General features: G+C 39.1%; 1 protein-coding gene across 1 annotated transcript in view; it reads right to left on the reverse strand.

Annotated features, from left to right (window-relative positions):
• Window positions 1-1,668: 1,668 nt before the first annotated feature.
• LOC140116349 (vomeronasal type-2 receptor 26-like) overlaps window positions 1,669-26,660 on the reverse strand; it is an 87,427-nt gene continuing 62,435 nt past the window's right edge. Inside the window, exons 5-7 of the mRNA XM_072132877.1 lie at window positions 24,963-25,220; window positions 3,234-3,354; window positions 1,669-2,567 (exon numbers count right to left, since the gene is read on the reverse strand). Coding sequence (XP_071988978.1) covers window positions 1,669-2,567; window positions 3,234-3,354; window positions 24,963-25,220 — 1,278 coding nt within the window. The remainder of the gene's footprint in view (window positions 2,568-3,233; window positions 3,355-24,962; window positions 25,221-26,660) is intronic.

Here is a 26,660-nt window from a genome sequence, read left to right on the forward strand (position 1 = left end):
AAGCCACGGACCATGCGCCCGACTTTCCCACCGTATGTCTCCATCAGCCGGCGCAGGTGTGTTTCGCTTTTTTCATTGGCTGGCTCCCATGACTTAATCTCCACGCGTTCTCCATAGCACCACCCCTTAACAAAGTTCTGTGTGAACAAAACACGTGTCAGGGAGGTGCTGGGCAGCTACTATGTTTTAACCTCCAGGTATTATCTGTGATGTGTCTCCTAGTGCTTTAACCACTCTCTTGTTACCATTTCACTTAAGATGGATTGTATTTTAGTCAGTGAGTTAGTCAGTGAGATAAAGGGTATCATCCTACCTTCAAGGGTGATATCTGAAGCCACCCAGGACAAGCTGAAGCATCCTACTAGGACACAGCTACCCCCAGCCTGCCCTTTGCATCCAGGCTGGTGATTTACATCCTGTGGCTCCCTCCAACTCCATCTACAGCATCCTACCATTTGTCAAGGCACGTTGCTACTGTTCCTGTCGGTTCCCAATAAAGAAATGTAAGTTATTTTTGTTCAACGTCTGCCTCCGTCTGGTCCCTGCTACTACGGCTGTCACCATCACGGGCACCCTATCCACTACACTGGGATTCATACTCCAGACCCCAAAGGGTTTCCCCAGGGAGAACCGCTATAGCAGCCTCTCCCTCATCATTTCTTGCCAACACCACCCAGCTGCCAGGCTGTAGGAACACCCTCCGGTTCCCCATACCAAGCACCGTGACACTAGCGTGCCTAGGCCGCAAACGCCAGCCACTCAGGTACTGCGGGCCACGGCTGCCTCCAGGCCCCAAGAGCAGGCTAGGCCCTGGTGGGGGATGTTGCACATGGGTCCTACTCACATTACAGAACGGCCACCACCACCAAACACCGAAACTTTAATCCTCGTATTCATAATCATATTGTGATGATACTGCACTTGTTTTACATTCTCTCATCTACTCATCGCCTTCCTCTTAGGAGCCCCCTCTCCACAGAGACGAATACAGTGGAGAGAGGGACTACAAGGGGCATGCTGCGTACATTCTTAGGCACCAAGGTTCCCGGAGCTGTGGGTGTTATGTCAGTGACATCACAGTCAGGGGGTGCCAGCAAAATTCCAGGGGACTCCATTCCTGTCACAAGGATACACTGCCCAGATCTTCTGCGGTTTCATTATTAAAGTTATTTGTTCTCTTTTCATTTTGTAACTAATTGTTTAAGCCTCTTTATATGTGACACGTTTGTATCTTGTGCGCGTGGATTGTACTTCTTATTATTTTAAAGTTTAATAAGTCTCCGCTTGTAGCCTTAGAGAATTGAAGTTTCTGAAGAGATTTATGTCAGCAGTTTATAATAGAATAACATATGTAGTGGTGACATGTTCTGTGTGATTTCCCAGCATGCATTGCCTGTGCGAGGGAGTTGCCTAAAGCCTTCGTACTTAAGTAAAATGGTGGGTGGTGGCTGTTGTGTGGGTAAAAGGGAGTAGATTTACTGTAAATACAGCATTTTGGATAATTATGCAGGATTTATGTACTAAATTGGGAGGTTCCTTAGTGTAAGTGTAACCAGTGATGGAACTGGAGAGTTGGGGTCCATCACACATATAATTATCATATTGTCAGTATAATAACAGCATTTATAGGATCATGTGTCTCCATGGTCCCTACAGTCTATGAGGTCCTCATTGCTTCCCGGTGAGCCTCTGCCTGGTGTTCATCTCCGGAGTGACCAGGATGATGTAACACTTGGGGATGAAGATACAGCCCAGCAGCCCTGCACTAGAGGTCAGGATGGCAAATACCTCCACCGCCACCATGTATTTGCCCTTGGTGCTGAGATATGCCGGGATGAAGGAGATCCACACACTGCAGACCAGCAGCATGCTGAATGTGATGAGCTGGGCCTCATTGTAGCTGGCCGGTAACTTCCTCACCAGGAAAGCCACAAGGAAACTGAATAAGGACAATAATCCCATGTAACCAATCAGAATGTAGAAAGCCACCGCAGAACCTTCATTACAGCGTAGTATCATCTTCTTACTGTCAGATTGCAGGTCATAGTCTGGAAATGGTGGAGAGGAGATCAGCCAGACCATGGATATGATGAGTTGTCCCACCGAGCAGAGGACAACTACACTGATGGACACACCAGACCCCACCCAGTCTTTTAACTTGCTCCCAGGCTTGGTGGCCCTGAAGGCCAACACAACCAAGAAGGATTTAGCCAGAACACAGGATACAGACACTGTAAAAAAGATCCCAAAGACGGATTGTCTCAGCAAACAGGTAATTGCCATGGGACGTCCAATGAATAATAAGGAGCAGAGGAAGGAGAAGAGTAGAGACACCAGGAGGACATAGCTGATCTTCTGGTTATTGGCCTTCACTACCGGAGTCTGGTGATATTTCCAGAAGATCCCCAGCACAGCACAAGTCATCATACAAAGGATAATGGAGAGAAGAGCCAAACACATTCCCAGTCCATCATCATAGGAGAGGAATTCAGTGGTCTTCAGGAGGCAGGAAGTTCTCATCTCATTGGAGTAGTGATCTTCAGGACACTTCACACATTCATCTGCGTCTACAGTATACAAGAGTAAAGTTATGGAAACCTATTGAAGAAAATCACTTTACATTATAGTATACAGCATAGCAATGGAAATGTCATATCTGGATAGCAGGACAATGTAATGGGTAGTCGAAAATAACCCCATAAGGACTTGGAGGAGACATAACTAGACAAGGAATCCAAAAGCATAACAGCATAAATGAATTATCAAGTGATTAATGCTCTTGGTGTGGAAAGTGGTGATCGTCGATCATATTTTCTTATCTCTGTGTTGTGTACAGGACTTGAGTTGCACTGCTCACTACTGGAGAAAGAATAAGCACAAAAAGGCTCATTGAAACTGCTTTCGTTAATGAACGATAAAATGAAATTTACTACTATCACTTGTTCTAGTAATTCCTGCAATATAAACATTTCTTCAAAAGTTTAGTTATACTTTGAGAATACATTCCCCATTCGAGCATGAGCCATGTTGATTCCATGATGTAACACACCTCTAGGATTCATCAAATGTCTCCTGTTTCAGTATTTTATTGCTTCTTTGAGGTCTGAGAATGAGAGCTGTGGAGCAGTCCGGCTCTTAGTGCATGGTTACCAGGTGTCTGTGTTTTGGGATTGTGATGAACATCTACTAGTCTGTGGATCCCCCTATCTACACAGACACATCTAGTTCCCCACCTGACGTGTTGGAGATCTCCCCCTCAGAACATACGATACAACTGTAGCAACAAATGTGGAAGCTCTCGGTCCTCTTACGATATCCGGGTTCACAACTCTCACTACACGATGATCGAGGGATCTGAAATTATTAAAATGATAAAGAATAATCAAGAAATGGTTTGTTCTTGGAAACTACGTGGCACTGGGGGCAGATAGTGGACACTGCTTGGAGATTTATCAAGTGGAATCTTGTGGAAGTGAATGGATATTGGAGAATGCCAAAACCAAATCCTGGCAACAATCTAACTAGGGAATAGGAAATTCAAGCAGAAGACTAGACACCATTGAGGATTCACAGTGCCCAACAGAAGTCGGTGCTGCCATACAGTCATAGGGTCCCCACAGAGTAATAATTACCTTATTCTTGCAGTGGGCATCTCCACTGCTCCTACTCAAGTTTATGAAGCTCTAGTGTGGATGTGATTGTCAGAGCTTAATCCTGAATTAACTGTGTTCCAGCATGGGTGGATGTCATCATGTCTTCCCATGCCAAAACAGCTCAGGACAAGGTCCTCTATAGCAGTGATGGCGAACCTTTTAGAGACCAAGTGCCCAAACTACAACCCATACCCACCTGTTCATCAGGAAGTGCCATCATGTCCATTTATTCCCTAACATATTGCTCCCTGCTCTGTTGTAACTTTCAATTGTATCAGTGTTCTGAGGACACCAATACAGTAGATTGAAGGAGGACCAATTCTTCCTGTTCTTCAGTACAAGAAGAAAAATTTTGCCTGTGAAGAAGCTACAATGAGAATTCTGATCTGTCCACACCTTCCCATCCCTCCTGTAGTCCCAGGCAGTGCTGTTGCTTTATGATAACATTGAGCATGACAAGTCCCAGGCCACCTCCGCCACCCGTGCCATAGGTTCGCCACCACTGCTCTATAGTATGACGTCCAGACTTGACTTTGACACAGCAGTCACAGGACACCATCCAGTGAGCCAGTCAAACCCTGGTGGCTGCTAGGACCACCATTAAAGGGAGAATTCTGTGACTTGGTTCCCTTTTTCATTTTAAAATTGAGCAGCCTGTGAGAAAAGTCAGAGTTTCCTCCCTTGATGTCAACTCCAGGAGGGAGCAAAGGGATTTGAGATGGCTTTACCCTCCCCCCTCCCTAAAGTAAACAGGGGGGAATTATTCTGAAGCGAGTTCTGGAATGTAGAAAGAATAACAAATGTCTTTATTAGATCGATTAAAACAAATCAATTTAAAAAGACACAAAAATACATAGAAAAAGTCCAATGATGGTCAAATAACTAATTGATAACTAATTGCATAATTGATAGAACACAATAACCTGTATAGAGGTAAAAAGTCAGGGTATTTTCTTACAAACAGAAGAATAACAGAGGAAAAGGACCATAGGTAGATACAGGCAAGAGGCCGAAACCCCCTGACGCAGCAATGTCCATCCAGGGAACAGTTTTGGAGTTGGGTGACTCCCAGTGGAGCTCACAGCCATCACTTGAGAGTAGCTGGGAAAATGCAGGAGGAGGAGACATCTTCCACCAAAAATTGATCCATGTGATAAACTAACTGCAGAGCTGATGAATACTATCCATCACCAAAAGGCAGCAAACATTTGATGAAGGTTTATTGCGCGCTATTTACTGATTGGAGCAACCCTACTGATTGACGTATAAGTGTGTGGTATTCTCACACGCTATTCTGGGGTAGGTATGAAAGCACAGTACTTTTATAAACTACGTATTAAAGCACAGTGATCTCTGGCAATACTTTTATAAACTACGTATTAAAGCACAGTGATCTCTGACAATACTTTTATAAACTACATATTAAAGCACGGTGATCTCTGACAATTCTTTTATAAACTACGTATTAAAGCACAATGATCTCTGACAATACTTTTATAAACTACGCATTAAAGCACATTGATCTCTCACAATACTTTTATAAGCTACGTATGAAAGCACAGTGATCTCTGACAATACTTTCATAAACTACATATTAAAGCACAATGATCTCTGACAATACTTTTATAAACTACATATTAAAGCACAGTGATCTCTGACAATTCTTTTATAAACTACGCATTAAAGCACAGTGATCTCTGACAATACTTTTATAAACTACGCATTAAAGCACAGTGATCTCTGCCAATACTTTTATAAACTACGTATTAAAGCACAGTGATCTCTGACAATACTTTTATAAACTACGCATTAAAGCACAGTGATCTCTGCCAATACTTTCATAAACTACATATTAAAGCACAATGATCTCTGACAATACTTTTATAATTTACATATTAAAGCACGGTGATCTCTGACAATTCTTTTATAAACTACGTATGAAAGCACAGTGATCTCTGACAATACTTTTATAAGCTACGTATGAAAGCACAGTGATCTCTGACAATACTTTTATAAGCTACGTATGAAAGCACAGTGATCTCTGACAATAATTTTATAAACTACGTATGAAAGCACAATGATCTCTGATAATACTTTTATAAGCTACATATGAAAGCACAGTGATCTCTGACAATACTTTTATAAACTACGCATTAAAGCACAGTGATCTCTGCCAATACTTTTATAAACTACGTATTAAAGCACAGTGATCTCTGCCAATACTTTCAAAAACTACATATTAAAGCACAATGATCTCTGACAATACTTTTATAATTTACATATTAAAGCACGGTGATCTCTGACAATTCTTTTATAAACTACGTATGAAAGCACAGTGATCTCTGACAATACTTTTATAAGCTATGTATGAAAGCACAGTGATCTCTGACAATACTTTTATAAACTACGTATTAAAGCACAATGATCTCTGACAATACTTTTATAAGCTACGTATGAAAGCACAGTGATCTCTGACAATACTTTTATAAGCTACGTATGAAAGCACAGTGATCTCTGACAATAATTTTATAAACTACGTATGAAAGCACAATGATCTCTGATGATACTTTTATAAGCTACATATGAAAGCACAGTGATCTCTGACAATACTTTTATAAACTACGTATTAAAGCACAGTGATCTCTGATAATACTTTTATAAACTACGTATGAAAGCACAGTGATCTCTGACAATACTTTTATAAACTACGTATTAAAGCACAGTGATCTCTGACAATACTTTTATAAACTACATATTAAAGCACAACGATTTCTAACAATACTTTTATAAACTACATATTAAAGCACAGTGATCTCTGATAATACTTTTATAAGCTACATATGAAAGCACAGTGATCTCTGACAATACTTTTATAAACTACGTATTAAAGCACAGTGATCTCTGATAATACTTTTATAAACTACGTATGAAAGCACAGTGATCTCTGACAATACTTTTATAAACTACGTATTAAAGCACAGTGATCTCTGACAATACTTTTATAAACTACATATTAAAGCACAACGATTTCTAACAATACTTTTATAAACTACATATTAAAGCACAGTGATCTCTGACAATACTTTTATAAACTACATATTAAAGCACAACGATTTCTAACAATACTTTTATAAACTACATATTAAAGCCCAGTGATCTCTGACAATACTTTTATTATAAATCTTTTTATTGTTTTCATATTAAAGCATTTAAAAACATTTCAGTAGGTACAAGAAGAAAAAGATAATTGTTCTATATATGACATTGATCAATACACAAATGTATATTATTACATCTAAGCATATATCTTTTCCAGGTGTCTACTTTCACATAACGTTGCCTTAAAAGGGTGGGGTTGGGGTATGGGAAAGTGAGGTACAGGTGTGGTTCCTTTATGAGGCCCTGTAGTGCAAGGCCCAGTCTGGCCCTAATTAGCCCGTCTTGGGTTGTTGACAAAGTGTAAGTGGGAGTGGTTGGGGGGTGGGTCAGGAGAAAAGGGGGGGGGGAGGGAGGGATGAGTGGGTAGGTATAGGGAGAGTCGTAACAGACTAATTTAACCTTAACAATTGAACTTGTCGTGACAAACAAAATATGAACATATTGCAATATCACATTCCCATCTATAATTCCAAATAAATTATTTTAAATGTAGCGTTTACTTTTCTTGTGTTCAATATACTTTCATTATTATTATTAACCAGTATTATTCTGTACTCTTGCAATGTTTAGAGGTTATTAAATGTTTTCCATGGTGCCCATAGTCTCATGAAATGATCATGAGATCTCTGTTCCCAGCTAGCTAGTTCTTCCATACGGTATATTTGATTTAATCTATTTGTCTATTCTTTTATTGTGGGTGGATCTTTTTGTAACCATTTAGGTGATATCGTTAACTTTGCAGCCTGTATTAGTAGGGTTGTCAGGTCTTTTTTCGATGGGTTCCATGTTGGTGTAGGAAGCCATAGAAGAACTGACTCTGGTGTAAATGTTATAGATTTGTTCATAATTTTATTTATTTGTGATTGTACTTCCTCCCAGTAGCGTTTTAATTTAGGGCATCTCCAGAATATGTGGGCAAGTGTGCCCCCATTACTGCCGCATCTCCAGCATGTGTCTGATGTTTGTAGTTTTTTCTGCATGAGGATTGTAGGTGTGTTGTACCACCTGGTCATGAGTTTAAAGGAGTTTTCCTGTATCTTAACACATTTTGAAAAGCCGTGTGATCTTTGATGAATTTGTTTAATTTGTCTGTTTGTAATTGAGATATTTAAATCATTTTCCCAGCCTCTGATATAAGCCGGTTTTGCATCATGACCTGACTCTAATATATAGTTATATAGTAAAGATATTGCGCCTCTAGGAACTATGTCTTTCATAAGCCATTTTTCTAGCCAGGTAGGGTCGTGTAGCAATGGATATTTTTTGCGTAAAGACATGTAATTATTTCTAAGCTCTTTTTCATGCAAAAAGTTTATAGATTGTGTCTGTTCACAAATTGTTTCAAATATAGTTTCAGGTGTGTTTTTATGGAATTGTTTGAGGGATGTATTTTGTAGATAAGACCATATATTGGAGTTGCTCTTGAGCTCTTTTGGTCTTAATAAGTTTGGTAGCAGGCTACACGGCATTAGTGGAGATGGAGTGCCTAATAGACGCTTTTCTGTCATCAATGTATTTATAGTTTGTATTGTACCCTTTGTGATAGGATTGTCACATTTTCCGATTGTCTTGATGTTCCACATTTGTGCTTTCTGGGATTGTGATAATGTTTGCAATTCTATTGATACCCCTAAATTGTGGAAGTTTTTATTATGCATTTGGATCCACCTTTTGAGGTGTGTGGCTCTATAATAGTTGTATATGTCTGGGAGTCCAAATCCACCTAGTGGTTTTTTTAACCTTAATCTATCGTATGATATCCTTGGTTTCCTTCCCTTCCAAAGGAATGTTGAAAATATTGACTTAATTCTTTGGAAAAACGATTTAGGTAAGGCAATCGGTAGAGTTTGTATCAAGTATAGCAGTTTGGGCATAGTAAAAGTGTTGAGTAGATTTTTCCTTCCTATCCAAGACACATATGGGAGTGTGAGATTGTTTAGATAAGATGATGTCTGAGATAGTATAGGCAGATAATTTTCTTTGTATAGTGATTTGCAGGAATTTGTCAGAAATATACCTAGATATTTTATTTTAAGCGGTTGCCATTTGAATGGAAACTTTGTTTTGAGGGATTCTATGGTTGTTTGTGGAAGGGAGATATTCATAGCTTCGGACTTTGTCAGGTTAACCTTAAAATTAGATAATTGGCTAAATTCTGAAAATAGTTCAATGATATGGGGGAACGCTTTGGAGGGGTTGGTAAGGAACAGAAGGAGGTCATCCGCAAATGCAGCATTAAGGTGTGTTTCTTTTCCTACTTTCAAACCTTCTATGTTTAGATTCAATCTAATGGCTTGTAATAAGGTTTCCATAACCAAAATAAATAGAGTTGGGGAGAGAGGGCAGCCCTGGCGTGTTCCATTAGCTATCTGGAAGGATTTTGAGAGTAGTCCATTTACTCTTATACACGCACTGGGTTTTTGATATAGTGTCATAATAGCTGTGATGAATTGCGGCGCAATTCCGAAGCTTGACAGGGTGGCTGTCAAAAAGGTCCAGTCCACCCTGTCAAATGCTTTTTCTGCATCTGTACCTAAAAGGACAAGGGGAATATTTTTACTTTTAGCATAATGTATGGCTTGTATTGCTCTTGTTGAGTTATGATTTCCCTCCCTGCCCTGGACAAACCCTGTTTGTTCTGGGTTTACCAAATCTGGAATATGTGGACTTAGTCTTTTTGCTAAAAGTTTTGCCCAGATTTTAACATCGACGTTTAGTAACGAGATAGGTCTGTAGCTCCCACATTGTTCTAAGTTTTTACCGGGTTTAGGTAAAATTGTAATATTTGCCATTAAGGCTTGAGGAGGTAATGAGCCTCCTTGTAGTAATTCGTTGCACCAATTGGTCATATGTGGAAGTAAGACTTTTAAAAAATTTTTGTAATACCCAACTGGGAGCCCATCTGGCCCTGGGCTTTTCCCCAGGGGGAGAGTTCCTATGATATCTGCTAGTTCCTTATTTGTCACTGGGTTTAATAGGGATTTTTGTACTTTCTCGTCCAAGGAAGGAAGGGAGAGCCTATCTAAGAATTCTTGTGTGTGTCTTTGCGGTAGGTTTGTGTTGTCTTGTATAGGTTTTTTGATGTTGTAAAGGTCAGAATAAAATAATCTAAATACTTCCGCTATATCTGGGGTTTTAGTTATTTTCTTGTTGTCAGGTGTGGTGATGCTAGTAATATGTGTTGTTTCTCTTTCTTTTCTCAGGAGATGTGACATAAGTTTATTTCCCTTGTCCCCATGGGCATAATATTTAAATTTAGACTGTTGATATTGTTTGGCTGACTTAGCATTGAGGTGATCTAAAAGCTCATTTCTCAATCTACCTAATTGGTCCTGAAATGCTAGGGTTTTGGAGCGTTTGTTAAGAATCTCAATGTCTGAAATTTTGTTCAGTAAATCATTTAATTTCGCAGTGTTTTTTTTTTTAATTCTGGCCCCTAATTCTCTTAGCTCACCCCCTATCACTCCTTTATGGGTTTCCCAATTGATAGTGTGGGTTGTGTCTGGTACCTTATTTTCTGTAAAAAAGGTGGTTATTCTTTTGCTGAATTTATCAACTATTTCTGGGGAATCTAAAAGTGTTTCATTAACCCCTTAATGACCGCCCTATCGGGTTTTTACGGCGGTCATTAAGGGTACTTCTTCTGATGCGACGCCTTTCTACGGCGGCGCATCAGAAGAAGTTTTCGGGACACCGGGTCTCGCTGGTGCCGGTGTCGGGCTGTGATATCCCAGCCCAGACCCGGCACTAACACCCGGGATCGGGGGATCCGATCCCTCCTGCCGCTGCCCCGGGTTCCGACGAGTGACCCGGGGCTGTCGGCTCCTCTTCTCACCGGGTCCTGCCTTCCTGGCAGGACCCGGCTGTAAGTAACTGAGCATGCGCAGCATGCTCAGTTACTTTCACTATACACTGCAATACAAGTGTATTGCAGTGTAAAGGCTTGAATAAGCGATCGGATGATCGCTTATTCAAGCCAAGAAATAGAAAATGTAAAAAAGTAAAAAAAAAAAAATTCAATCTTTTTATAATATAATTAAATAAATAAATAAAATAAAAGTCCCATAATCTCCCCAGTAACACATAAAATGCAAATAAAGTATATAAAACACAAAACACGTACATATTTGGTATCACCGCGTCCGTATTAATCTGTACAATAAATCTAAATCAATATTGAACCCGTTCGGTGAACTACGTAAAAAAAAAACTCGAAAAACTTCCCATAATATACAATTTTTCATCAAACACCATCACAAAAAATGTTCTAAAAAGTGATCAAAAAAAGTTACGGTACCTAATATGATACGACTGAAAAGAACAACTGTTTTCGCAAAAAATAAGCCCTCAACCAGATCTGACAACAGAAAAATACAGAAGTTATGGCCCTGAAAAGTTGTCAATAGTAAAAACAATGCGATTTTCTCCAATATTGGTTTTGCTCAGGAAAATTGAGCAAAATAAGAAAAACTATATAAATGAGGTATCACCGCGTCCGTATTAATCTGTACAATAAATCTAAATCAATATTGAACCCGTTCGGTGAACTACGTAAAAAAAAAACTCGAAAAACTTCCCATAATATACAATTTTTCATCAAACACCATCACAAAAAATGTTCTAAAAAGTGATCAAAAAAAGTTACGGTACCTAATATGATACGACTGAAAAGAACAACTGTTTTCGCAAAAAATAAGCCCTCAACCAGATCTGACAACAGAAAAATACAGAAGTTATGGCCCTGAAAAGTTGTCAATAGTAAAAACAATGCGATTTTCTCTAATATTGGTTTTGCTCAGGAAAATTGAGCAAAATAAGAAAAACTATATAAATGAGGTATCACCGCAATCGTAGTGAACCAGAAAATAAAGATAAAATATTATTTTTATGTTACGGTGAGCGGGGGGGGGGGGAAATGCTCACAATCCAAAATAAAAATTGATGATTTTGTTTGTGTCCCCCTTGAAATAGTTAATAAAATCTCATGAATAAGCTTTAGACTCCCAAAATAAATTATTTATACATTGTATCTCATCCCATAAAAAATAAGCCCTCATATGATCGCATTACCAAAAAAAATAAAAATTTATAGGTCGTACAATGTGACAATACAAATCTGCTGTGGACGGCGCCTCCATTCATTCTATCCCCGGCCGTGCGCCCGTACAGCAGTTTACCACCACATATGTGGTATCAGTACACTCGGGAGGAATTGGGCATCAAGCTTTGCAGTGCGTTTCATCATTTAATTTATTCTGAAAATGTCAGTTTTGGCCTAAATGAATGTATTTCCAAAAAAATTCCATAGTTTCTAAATCGCATGTCCATATTTTTTAACCCATGTGAAACACTTAAAGGGTTAATAGACTTAATAGAAGTTGTTTTACATACGTTGAGGGGTGAAGTTTCTATAGTGGGGTAATTTATGAGGTTTTACTATTATTTAGGCCTCTCAAAGTCACTTGGAAGCCGAGTTGTCCCTCAAAATGTGAGTTATGGCAATTTTCATGAAAATAAGAAAAATCGCACCTAAAGTTCTGCACCTCATAACATCCTAGAAAAATGACCGGAAGCATAAAATATCATCCCAACATAAAGCAGATATTCTGTAAATGTTAATTATCAAACTTTTTGGGTAGTTTTACTTCCTGTCTGGAAACCAGAACATTTCAAACTTGGAAAATGAAGAATTTTTACAAACTTTTGCCAAATTTTCACTTTTTTTCAGAACGAAACGCAAAACTTATCACTTAAATTTTATAACTAACATGAAGTACAATGTGTCACGAGAAAACAGTCTCAAAATCACCAGGATATGTTAAAGCGTTCCGAAGTTATGACCAATTATCGTGAGACTTGTCAGATTTGAAAAATCGAGTCTGGTCATTGAGCTGAAAACTGGTGTCGGTGATAAGGGGTTAAGTCTCCACGTATACGATTTGCGGCATGTTTCTGTTATAGAAAATGATGCAGAGACCGGAGCGTGGTCAGATAATGTTCTAGGTTCTATATTTGCCGCTCTAACTTTATCTAAGTGAGAGGAAGAACAGAAAATATAATCTAGTCTTTGATATGTTCTATGAACTGAGGAATAATGGGAGTAGTCCCTCTTGTTGGGGTGTATTGTTCTCCATACATCTATTAAGTCTTCATTTTTTAGTGCCTTTTGTGCTCTACTTAGAGACTTTTGAGAATGAGAAGTCGTACTGTTGGAGCTGTCCATTGATGGCTGTAGTGCTAAGTTCAAATCGCCTCCTATAATTCTAATACCTTCTGCTAGATCGTGAATTTTGCTCAATATTTCTTGGAGCCAGATTGATTGTCCTTTGTTGGGGGCATACAATGATACTAATGTTATGGGAGAAGATCCAATTTTGCCTTTAACTAACACACACCTACCTTCTGGGTCTGTCCATGTTAATGTGTGTGTGAAGGGGATTTTTTTTGATATAAGGATACTTGTTCCTCTAGCTGCTTTTTCATAAGTGCTGTGGTAGCAATGACTAAATCTGTATTTGGGAAAGTTTGGTGAAGATCCATGTTTGAAATGGGTCTCCTGAAGGAAGCATATATCTGAATGAGATTGTTTTAGTAATGTTAAAATCTGGAATGTTTATACCTCTAACATTGTACGTGGTAACTTTGATGGGATCCATTAGTCTGGTTTAGAATGAGATATTGAGCAACTTTCACGTATTTGGACCATAGATGGGATTACAAGTGAACTCAAAAACCTTAACAAAGTAACAGTTAAACCATGATACCATGTTCTTATATCAAATATAAGCATAAATGAAACTTTAGACTTTAACAGTTGGGTCACATAGTGTGACTTGTTAACCATGAATCACCTCCACTTAGTATAAAATTTGTGTAGAATTGTTTGATGAGTTAGTTTGTTTTTAAACTAGATATACAAGTGTGTTAATGAGGTGTTGGTTAGGTCTGGAAGCGGTGGGTGTCCTGATCGGTTGTACAGACACCGATCCACTTCGATGTGTTTAATACCATCCCTGAGGATGTGTGTATCTGGAGGCTCAAGACCATATCGCTGAGCGTGTTTCTGATTTGTGTGTGGAAATTGGGGGGGAAGATTTTTTTTTTTTTTTGGGGGGGGGGATTGGATGATCTTGATCTACATATGTGAGTGTAAATTCATGTGTGTGAATTAGGTTCTTCATACTTGCATAAGCGCGTAATCTGGTGTGATAGTCGGTGAAGTCTATCAAAGCAGCGTTGCCCGTGGAACTGCTTAATGTGTTCTAAGGAAAGTCAATGTGGGTTGCTCACTTGCCCTTTCTAAGTCGAGGGGACTTGTTCTTTGTAACCGTCGTCCAGGCTTCAATCATCGGCAGATGTGGGAGGTCCATATGTTGCTCCGTTACTGGCAGCCATGAAGAAATTTCCAGAGGATGTATGTCTAGAATGTCCCATGCTTTTTGCAGGTCTGCTGGTACTTTTATTGTGCATCTTCTTCCTTGCTTAATAAAGCTTATGCCAAAAGGAAAGAGCCACCTGAACATTATTTTTTGGCTTTTTAAGTAATCTGTTAATGGCTTTAGCAGCCTTCTCTTGTATAAGGTGGATGGAGCCAGATCTTGAAAAAGAGCCAATTTAGCATCTTTGAATTCAATCTCTTTGTTTTCTCTAGCTGCCCTGAGAATGTCTGCCGTGTCTCTATAGCTTAGTAAGCCGCATATGACATCACGAGGTGGTTCGTCTGTTTTCGGTATCGGTCTCAGAGATCTGTGGATTCTTTCAATGATAATATTTTGAGCTCTTTCTGCTGTCAGTAGATTGGTGAAAATAGATATCGCCGTTTCTGCTAGTTCTTCGTGGGGTATCATTTCTGGTAATCCTTTTATTCTAATGTTCTTACGTCTGCTCCTGTTTTCTTGATCTTCAATTTGGATCAGTGCCATATTGAGACCTTCTGCTTGTGTTGTGAGGCTATGCACTATTGCTGTGCTGTGCTCTACAATGGCGGCTTGATTGTTTTCTAGGGTTTCTACCCTTCTTCCCACTGTTTTTATTTCCTCCCTTAAGCCTGCCAGCTCTTTTATCATTGGGGCTAACGCCCGCTCTAGCACTTTTTGCAGTACCTGTTTCGACAGTGGTGCTGTATCCAGCGAGGTTGTGACTGACTCAGCGTCTGCCAGGCTGTCTGCGTCAGAGTCTTCCTGGCAGTCAGACTCCGGAGGTGGTTCGGGCGCCATTTTGCGGAGGCGCGCCGGAGGAGTCTTCAACTTCTTTTTCAGGTACTTGTCAAGATCCCCTTGATGTTTCTTATTCCGCGGGGTTTCAAGATGGTCTGGCCCCTTTTCTTTGTCGTTTTTCCCCATTTTGTGTGGTCTTGAGTCGCTGTAGATCAGTGAATCTGGGTCTGTAAGCGGGAGCTCAAAGCTCAGACGTCCGCCATGTAGCACGGTCAGGCTCCGCCCCTCTGACAATACTTTTATAAGCTACGTATGAAAGCACAGTGATCTCTGAAAATACTTTTATAAGCTACGTATGAAAGCACATTGATCTCTGACAATACTTTTATAAGCTACGTATCAAAGCACAGTGTTCTCTGACAATACTTTTATAAACTACGTATTAAAGCACAATGATCTCTGACAATACTTTTATAAACTACGTTTGAAAGCACAATGATCTCTGACAATACTTTTATAAACTACATATTAAAGCACAATGATTTCTGACAATACTTTTATAAACTACATATTAAAGCACAGTGATATCTGACAATTCTTTTATAAACGACGTATTAAAGCACAAAGATCTCTGACAATACTTTTATAAACTACGGATTAAAGCACATTGATCTCTGACAATACTTTTATAAACTACGTTTGAAAGCACAGTGATCTCTGACAATACTTTTATAAACTACATATTAAAGCACAATGATTTCTGACAATACTTTTATAAACTACATATTAAAGCACAGTGATATCTGACAATTCTTTTATAAACTACGTATTAAAGCACAAAGATCTCTGACAATACTTTTATAAGCTACGTATGAAAGCACAGTGATCTCTGAAAATACTTTTATAAGCTACGTATGAAAGCACATTGATCTCTGACAATACTTTTATAAGCTACGTATCAAAGCACAGTGATCTCTGACAATACTTTTATAAGCTACGTATCAAAGCACAGTGATCTCTGACAATACTTTTATAAACCATGTATTAAAGCACAATGATCTCTGACAATACTTTTATAAACTACGTTTGAAAGCACAGTGATCTCTGACAATACTTTTATAAACTACATATTAAAGCACAATGATTTCTGACAATACTTTTATAAACTACATATTAAAGCACAGTGATATCTGACAATTCTTTTATAAACTACGTATTAAACCACAAAGATCTCTGACAATACTTTTATAAGCTATGTATGAAAACACGGTGATCTCTGACAATACTTTTATAAGCAACGTATGAAAGCACAGTGATCTCTGACAATCCTTTTTTTTTTTTCTTATTTCATACAGATAACAATATATTGTATTCCATTATGTACATTTACTAATTTATACCAACCCTATACATTATACTAAACATGTATCCACAAATGTATATCCCCTTTGTTTATAAGCTTCAGAGGGACTTTAATACCAGTAAAACTTATGTCTACATCCAAATTTATATCAGTTTACCTGGAATATAGGCTTACTTCTGTATACCTGGTACATAGTAAAAAAATACATACAATAAATGTTAATTCTTCAGTTATTAATTAATCCTATAGCCCCCTCCACCCCCTCACCCTCCCCCCCCCCCTCCCTCTTCTTCCCTGTGCTGGTGCCTGGCGTAAATTTACTTATTTAGTTGTTTCTTTTTTCATATTTATTTATTTGTTTACACTCCATGTAACAATTATAAATTCCATTGATCCCATATAGTTTTTAATTTGTTTCCTCCTCTATGCCATTTCTCATATGCACACTCATACCTTTTGATTCTATTCACAGAATTTAGCCATTCCTTAAGCCTAGGGGGTTTAACATCTTTCCAGTGTTTAACAATAGTTAACCTTGCAATAAATATGAGTTTAATACTTAACTCTCTTTTTCCCATCTACCATTTCCTCTGCTATGTATCCTAGTAATCCAAATAATGCTGTTCTTGGGACCGCTGTCCCTAGTTGGTCTTCTATCATGTCAAATATCCTCTAACCCTGGGCATAGCCATAAGGCATGCATCAAGTCAGCATTTTCCCTCCTACATCTAGGACAACAGGAGTCACTCTTTATCCCCATCTTACACATCAGCGCTGGTGTATAGTAAACCCTATATAATATATTCAATTGTGTGCACCTGTGATTTAAATTCATCGAGCACCTCTGAACATTTTTGAAAATTACCCCCCATTGTTCTCCAGTGATAACGCCTATATCTTTCTCCCATTTATCCTGACACACGTGACCTGTGTTCTGCTCAATAATATTCCTTAAAAAGTGATATATCTTTGCTAAATTTTTTTGTGCCAATTCCATATTCCATATTACATTCCAATTAGTGTTATCATCAACTAAGAAAATTTCTATTTTTTTTTCCTTCTTCAGTGCGTGAGATATTTGCATATATCTAAATAAATCCTTGTCCGTGAGTAACCCTTGGTTTACCCACCATTGAAATGGGGCCCCAATTCCTTCCCTTCCAATTTGTGACACATACTTAACCCCTTTTTTTATCCACAATCCACTATCTTCTAATTTTAACACCTCTGGTAGATTAACATTTCCAAATAATGGTGTACATTCAAGACTCCCTTTAACTCCTAGTATGTTCCTAAAACCTGCCCAGCTATTCACCAACATTCTTATAACCGGTATTCTACGAAACTCTGTCTTTTTTAACTGACCTGACTCCAATAAAGAGAATAGAGAATCGTAGCTTCCCTTCACCAGCTCCGTTAGTGCTAGGAAGGCGCCACGCTTTTTATTTTCCGCAATAAACAGGATCTGGGCTGCCAAAAAGTAGTGGAAAAAAGAAGGAAGGGCTAAACCCCCCCTTTCTCTATTTCTCCATAAAACCTCTTGCTTAATACGGACCTTCTTTCTTCCCCATAGTAGCTTATTAATTATGGCCCTTATAAATCCAAACCATTTTTTTTCCAACCAGCAGGGACAATTACTTAAGACATGGAGAAGCTGAGGCAGTACTATGCTTTTCGTTAGCACTACTCTCTCTGCTCTTGTTAGAGGGAGACTTGACCAAGCATTAATTTTTAATTTAATCTTTGCCAATAACGGAGATAAATGCAGAACTGGATAATCTTCTATCTTTGGGCTAATCCGGAGACCTAAGTAGTCAAATGTATCTGTCTTTTTTAATTCTAATGCTTCAGGACTCCCCGGACAGTAGTCCTCCAACGGGGTCATACTCGATTTCTGCATATTAATCTTGAACCCAGATACCCTACCAAACTCCCTAATCACTTTCAAAGCCCTGGGGACTGATATTTCTGAGTCTTTCAGTAGCAGAAGAATGTCGTCTGCAAACAACATAATCTTATCTTGACTACCTCCATACCCTCCTCCTGCAATCTCTTTCATTTCCCTTACCTTAGCTGCCAGGGGTTCAATAAAAAGTGCAAATAGTAAGGGGGATAAAGGGGACCCCTGTCTGGTGCCTCTTGTTAGAGGGAAAAAAGCAGAAAGATCTCCATTAACCCTGATAGCTGCCCTTGGTGTTTTATAGAACAATTTTATCCAGTCCACGAATCTATTCCCTAGTCCAAACTTCACCAATACCTCCCAGAGGAAGGCCCAATCCACCCTGTCAAAGACTTTTGCAGCGTCCAATGACAGGATGGAGCAGGACCCCCCCCCCCCCGACCCAATTGCATGCCCAAAAATAGCCGTCTAATATTAGTTTTAATATTCCGCCCCATGATAAACCCGCTCTGGTCCTCATGGATAAGAGCGGGGGCCCACCTCTTCAGTCGGTTAGCCAGAAATTTGGCCATCACTTTGGCATCAGCATTTAGCAAAGAAATGGGCCGATATGAGTCAGCATCACGTGGATCTTTGTTTTTTTTTATGAATTAATACTATGATAGCCTCATACCATGATTCTGTCAGCATCTCTATCTCCTGTGCTTTTTCCCAGACTTTAACTAAGACTGGTAAGAGAATATTCCCAAATCTTTTATACACCTCCACTGGTAGACCATCTAGTCCTGGGGAAACCTTGCCTTTGCATGAGGCTATAGTCTCCTCCAGTTCCAAGGTAGTTATAGTGTTTGCCAGGGTATTCCTCCCTTCTATTCCTATCTCTGGTAAATATAGTTTCCCCAAGTATTCCTTGATCTCCTGTACAGAGGCATCCAGGTCAGAGGTATAGATGTTTTTATAGACCTGAAGGAAAATTTCCCTCATTTCATCGTCCTTTGTTACTACTTTCCCATCCCTGTCTTTAATAGCTTTAATTCTAGTTAACTCTTGTTGTTTCTTGATCTTTTGTATAAGCCTCTTCGCAGGGATCCCACTTTCACAATGTCCTTTCAGATCTAAAAAAATTGTTTTTGCATTGTCTTATTAGTCAGGTAGTTATTATACTCTTCCTGGGCTTTGTTATACTTGTCCAAGGTATACTGGGTTCTATTACTCTGTACTTCTCTTTCTCTTTGTTGCACAACCTCCTTCAGCTCCTTTTCCTGCCTCATAAATTTTTTACGCACATGAATAATTTCTGTATTTAGTATTCCTCTTAAGAAGGATTTCAATGTATCCCAAAACATGCCCATATCTCTTGTCTCACCATTAGCCTCAATAAACCATCCCAGCTCCTTCTTAATCTTGTCCTCATTTAATATTAGTACCAGCCAGTGTGGATTACATTTCCAGTATCTTATTCCCTTTCTGTTATTCCTTGAAAGTTCAATAACTACAGGTGAGTGGTCTGAAATAATACGATTGTCATAACGCATCTTTACCGTGTCCACAATTGCTAATTCATTTGCCAAGGCTAAGTCTATTCTAGAGAAGGAATTATAAGTACGGTTATGACAAGAATATGCAGGCACATCTCCCTTCAATTTCCGCCACAAATCTATAAGACCCACTTCCTCGCAGAATCTATAAAGACCTGTTTCCATCAAACCCGTATGGGTTGGTTTATTTTTGCCTATTCGGTCTTTAGTATTTGAAAAAACAGAATTAAAATCCCCCATAGCCCATACAGGGCATTCTCCCACCTTGGATATGAACTGTACTAATTTACGCAGGACATCATAACAAAACGGAGGGGGTATATACACCCCTGCTATCACACATTTCTTACCCTCTAGTAGTCCACATAGAAAAACATACCGGCCTTCCTTATCACAGGCGAGCTCCAGTAACTTAAAATCGATAGTTCTATGTAACAAAATGGAAACTCCTCTCGCATAGGATGAAAAGACCGCACTATACGACTGTCCCACCCAGCTCCTGTTAATCAATTGCATGCACTCATTTCCCAAATGGGTTTCCACTAAAATTACAATAGCTGGTAATTGTTTTCCAATATAATCAAATATTATGCGTCGCTTAGTACGATCTTTCATTCCTCTGACATTCCATGCTATCAACCTTGTTCCCATTGTTTAACACATATCATATTCCAGGAATCACAGAGTTTAGTTTTCGGAGAGAGAAAAGAAAAACAACCCCATTTTTGGCTCCAGCACAGGGAATCCCCCCCCCAATGTCCCCCAATGTCCCATAAACATATAGAACTCTACCTACTAAAGCCACCTACCTCCCCCCGCCCCAACTGTCTCCCCAGCAACCATATTTACCCATATTATGTTTATTTATTTGATCCTATATTTTTATTTACAATCCCTTCAGATCCATCCATTCCAAGATTTGTTCCGGAGAACTAAAGAAATGAGACTGACCCAAATGGATGACTTTCAGTTTTGCTGGAAAAATCTACGAATAAAGGATACCCTTATCCCTTAACCTCTTTTTACTTCCACAAAGCTCTTCCTTTTTTGTAGAGTATCCCTAGAAAAATCAGGGTAAAGAGCCACTTTAGACCCCTCAATTGTTAAATCCTTTAACCCACGGGCTCTCCTTAAAATAGTGTCCTGGTCCCTAGAGAGGACAGTTTTACAGATTAGTGTTCGGGGAGAGTTACCAGATATATGGTATATATGGAAGGTGTTCCTTCCCAATAATCTTTACCAACCAATCTTTCACAAAATTAACCGGGTTCGGACCTTCAGCCTTCTCTGGTACCCCAACAATTCTAATATTGGATCTTCTAGATCGATCCTCTAATTCGGCTATTTTATCTTTCAATTTTTCGTTCTCATGACTGAGGTCATTAGTTATTTTTTTAACTGAGCCCATTTCTTTCTCCAAATTTTGCACCTTTTCTTCCGTGGTCTTCTGTCTATCCCCAACTTTGTTTAGATCTTCCCTTAGCAGCGACATCTTGTTTCTTAAACCCCCAACTTGGTCAGTTAGCTCAACTATCGCTGCATTGCATGACTTGATAGGCACTAAAATTTCTTTTACATTGGATTTCCCTCCCCTTCCCCCGAGTCCTCTTCTAATTGTTCCTCTCCCTCTAACGGGGAGTATCTAGACCCTTGAGGTTTGTTTTTCGCCTCTTGGAGTTCACTTTTTTGTACAGTGGGCATCGCCCGTGTTTTCACTGGGGGGTGGTCTTCCATAGTTTGTCCAATTTAGCTGAGTTCTCACCCTTGCCACTACCTTTTTCTTTCGGAGAGCCCAGAGACTTCCTTGCTGCATTTTTAGGTCCCATTTTTCCCATATCCCACTCTCTTTGCCCTCCTCTACTACTCGTAATGGGATATGAATACACTGACCAGTACTTAATATATCGCAAATCAGTATTCTATCGGTTAGACAGCCTACCAGATGCAAGTTCTTAATATAACACAAATAGATATGCTTTTGGGAAGTTAACACACACGTTAGCTGTTCACAATATCTAACTGATAAGTAACCTAATGGTTAATCAGCATACCCGTTACCTCCAAATCAACATAAATGCTATGACAACAGAGAGAACAACAGAGAGATACGACCATGTATGACTACTATATGTAGAGAGTAGACACGTATCCTACTGTCCATAGTCATAGTCCATTACATATAGCCAAGTTGGTATTTAAACACTAAAGCACTGTTTTCCATCCGCTCTTTTAGCAAAGGTTCCTCAGGTACCACACTGACTGGTAGGAAATTAGATAGCAGGAGCAATGTTAGTAGGGGTCAAAATATTAAGAGTTGGGGGAAGTTTCTTGCCTCTCCTCCTTAGTCCAGCAACCAGTTAGTACTCATAATGTTAGTAAATGTAGAAAGATAAGAAAAGGAATGGCACTCACCGCGTTGTCTCCTTCCAAAGCAAATTTATTTGTGCATACTCACAAAAAAGACAAGGAGTGTCGTTACAGGTCGAGGGGAGGGGAGGACGCAGGGACTCCAAACATGACAAATAGGACAGCTGTTTCGCGCGCTCGGCGCTTCATCTGGCTTGTCTGTGCACAGACAAGCCAGATGAAGCGCCAAGCTCGCGAAACAGCTCGGAGCAACAGCTCCGAGGCTCCACTGTCGGGTTCCCTTATGCTAGAGGCATCTACCCTCTCAGTGAAGCCATCTGCACGGCGGAGGGGCTTCTCCTACATGCGAGACGGCAGCGGTTTTCGGGTCGCGGCGATCCTTCTTTCCTGCAATTGGTTGCCGCGGAGACAGTGGATGAGGGGAGCCGTGCGGCATGACTTGCGTACTACGTCATGCTGTTACGCTTCTCTCCCCATCTCGATCTCTGACAATAAATTTATAAACTACGTATTAAAGCACAATGTTTTCTGTCAATACTTTTATAAACTACGTATTAAAGCACAATGATCTCTGACAATACTTTTATAAACTACGTATTAAAGCACATTGATCTCTGACAATACTTTTATAAGCTACGTATGAAAGCACAGTGATCTCTGACAATACTTTTATAAGCTACAAATGAAAGCACAGTGATCTCTGACAATACTTTTATAAACTACGTATTAAAGCACATTGATCTCTGACAATACTTTAATAAGCTACGTATGAAAGCACAGTGGTCTCTGACAACACTGTTATAAACTACGTATTAAAGCACAATGATCTCTGACAATACTTTTATAAACTACGTATTAAAGCACAACGATTTCTAACAATACTTTTATAAACTACATATTAAAGCACAATGATTTCTGACAATACTTTTATAAACTACGTATTAAAGCACAATGATCTCTGACAATAATTTTATAAACTACGTATTAAAGCACAGTGATCTCTGAAAATACTTTTATAAGCTACGTATGAAAGCACAGTGATCTCTGACAATACTTTTATAAGCTACGTATGAAAGCACAGTGATCTCTGACAATACGTTTATAAACTACGTATGAAAGCACAATGATCTCTGACAATTCTTTTATAAACTAAGTATTAAAGCACAGTGATCTCTGACAATACTTTCATAAACTACATATTAAAGCACAGTGATCTCTGACAATACTTTTATAAGCTACGTATGAAAGCACAGTGATCTCTGACAAAACTTTTATAAACTACATATCAAAAGCACAATGATCTCTGACAATACTTTTATAAGCTACGTATTAAAGCACAATGATCTCTTGGCAATACTTTTATAAACAATGTATTAAAGCATATTGATCTCTGACAATACTTTTATAAGCTACATATTAAAGCACAATGATCTCTTGGCAATACTTTTATAAACAATGTATGAAAGCATATTGATCTCTGACAATACTTTTATAAGCTACATATTAAAGCACAGTGATCTCTGACAATACTTTTATAAATTACATATTAAAGCACAGTTATCTCTGACAATACTTTTATAAACTACGTATTAAAGCACAGTGATCTCTGACAATACTTTTGTAAACTACGTATTAAAGCACATTAATCTCTGACAATACTTTTATAAACTACGTATTAAAGCACAGTGATCTCTGACAATACTTTTATAAGCTACATATTAAAGCACATTGATCTCTGACAATACTTTTATAAACTACATATTAAAGCACAGTGATCTCTGGCAATACATTTATAAACTAAATATTAAAGCACAGTGATCTCTGGCAATACTTTTATAAACTACATATTAAAGCACAGTGATCACTGGCATTACTTTTATAAACTACGTATTAAAGCACAGTGATCTCTGATAATACTTTTACAAACTATGTATTAAAGCACAGTGATCTCTGACAATACTTTTATAAACTACATGTTAAAGCATAGTGATCTCTGACTTTTCTACTATGCACTTTTCTAGACTGCGTATTAAAACGCAATGATCTGACGCTCTTACCCTTTAACTGACAACTCTATCTGTGTCCCCAGGACACATAGAGAGTTGTTAGCTGGGCCCCTCCCTGTGCAGGCCCTATAGCAGCCGCTACATCTTCTTTGCCAGTAGTTCTGCCACTATGCACACTACAATTTAGCTATATACTAATACAGTAAGAGAGATGCTCTCTCTCTCTCTTCTTCACACTGATGCAGTAAGGTTATCTCACTATCACACGTCCTGACATTGCCCTGAAAAAGGCAATTATTTCTATCTTTCCCTCACAGCCTTCTCTTCCTATCTCCCCTCAAAAGGGCATTTCTGAAATTATTCAACTCTTCCCCTCAGTGTCTGGGTTTCCTTTTTGTATCCTATCTAAAATGAAGCTGGGACATGTGACCAGGCATCTTATACAGCAGGGTCACATGTCCCACTTACCTTATTGCAGCCGTGCTCAATATTGACATGACATAGTTGTTAAGAGGCCAATCAACCAGGTTTTTCCTAGGTTTTCCAACTGTGTGGCTGACGTTAGGCTTTGGTTCCTGGGACCTGAACTCACAAACTTCAGCATGTTCCTGTGCATTTTTGGCCCGCTGTTCACATTTTAAGTATTATAGCTCATTAATAGTCAGAGTAATGATAAAGAATTAGTCAGTCTGACATATTAAAGCTCAAGACCACCAGGCTTGCAGAAAAATGAGACTGTAGGAAAATACGAGTAGTGGTGTCTCCTTCATGAGAGCTGAACACTAGAGGAAAGGCAATGACATCCAACAAGGTAACTCACCCTGGTAAAGCTGTGGTGCCACGAGATCTGACTGTCATTGATGACCAGCCGCTGGTCCTCAGGAGCTGAGAGGTTGTAGGTTCCCACATCAATAGCCTGGACATCTTGTAAAGCATTGTAAGTCTCCTCTGTAGAGTCACTAGACTTAATTAACCAGTTCTGAAGCTCAAGAAGTCTGGTGACCTCTCCGTCCTCATTAAAATAAATGTCATCCCCGGAGCCAGAAGTAAAATGAAGCCTCTTCAGATATCTATTGAGCTGATAGTAAAGACACCAAACAGAAGAGTAAATTGTAGAAACATACAGTGCTATGAGATAGTAAGGCAAGAATCATTAAAGCACCAGATGCCTTCAAGAGTAGCGATGCCCTTTAAAGGAGCCCCCAAATACTCTTATGTAAGTGGGGACTCTTCATGGGAACATCTTCACATGCAGTCCCTGAACTGTCTCGTTCCCAGGACAAGACTCCTGAGACGTAAGAGACAACTAATAGACAACATCAATATGGCTGAAACTGAAGTGTGTGTTGACCAAAGTGTATCTGACACTGGTTGGGAAATCCACAACTGGCTTTTGGGTCTCCATCAAGGCCTCACAGCAAAGGTAGAAGAGACCATGAATGAGGAGATGCAGTCGGAGTAGTCACAGAGCACAGGAGAGGATTGATAATATTAGGTTTGGGATGGCGAGTGGGGTCTATAGGTGTGAACAAACTTATAGTCTAGACTACCCGAGGTCATCATAGGAGAATAGCAGATCAGCAATGAGACAGAGTCCTAGCCAAGGAACAAGATGAAGTTCATGTGACTTGGGTACCTTTGCAGGACACCAATGGTGTAGAATACCTTTGAAGGAAGGAGACTTCTTTTGGGGGAGATGTCTTTTATGATCAGGGCTCTCTGTGTATTTATTGGGTTAATATATGGTGGGAAATAGAGTTATGACTGGACTTAGTACATTTTAAGTCCTTACCATGGATGAGTTGGTGCGATAGAGACTGGAGTGGCCTTGTTTATTGGGGCACATCTACTGTATCTGGAATAGTAGCTTGTCTATGGAAAAGTTTTTCTTGGCTCTTTGGGACATAATCTGGGGTGGGAAGGGGTGCGGTTTGGTAAATGTAATGTTTTTGGCTTTGTCGGTTTTCTGTCTGACTTTGTACATGAATCTTGCACATGTTCAGTACAGACCAAATGCTTGGCCACACCTTCTCATTCAAAGAGTTTTTTGTATTTTCCTGACTATAAAAATTGGAGATTCACACTGAGGCATCAAAACTATGAATTATCACATTATATGGAATTATAGACTTACCAAAAACGTGTGAAACATCTGAAATTATGTTTTATATTCCAGGTCCTTTTGATTTTATTACTGCTTTGATGAGCTTCGAGAGGTAGTCACCTGAAAAGGTTTTCACATCACAGGTGCCCTGTCAGGGGTAATAAGTGGGATTTTGTTTTTTTTTTTTAATTAAAATCTTTTTATTGTTTTTTCAAAGAGTTCGATAAAGACATATGTAAACATATAGACAAGCTTGGTTTCAGGATACAATGAACCAGACAATTACGCAATATTGCGGTGTAATTATAGCTTGTTTAAGGTAAAAATATGATAAAACAGTGAATAAACAGGAAACAGTAAAAAAGAATAGAGATGAGCGAACACACTCGTCCGAGCTTGATGCTCGTTTTAGCA

Source organism: Engystomops pustulosus, chromosome 2 (assembly GCF_040894005.1).
Source record: "Engystomops pustulosus chromosome 2, aEngPut4.maternal, whole genome shotgun sequence".
In the NCBI taxonomy this organism is placed as follows: Eukaryota; Metazoa; Chordata; class Amphibia; order Anura; family Leptodactylidae; genus Engystomops; species Engystomops pustulosus.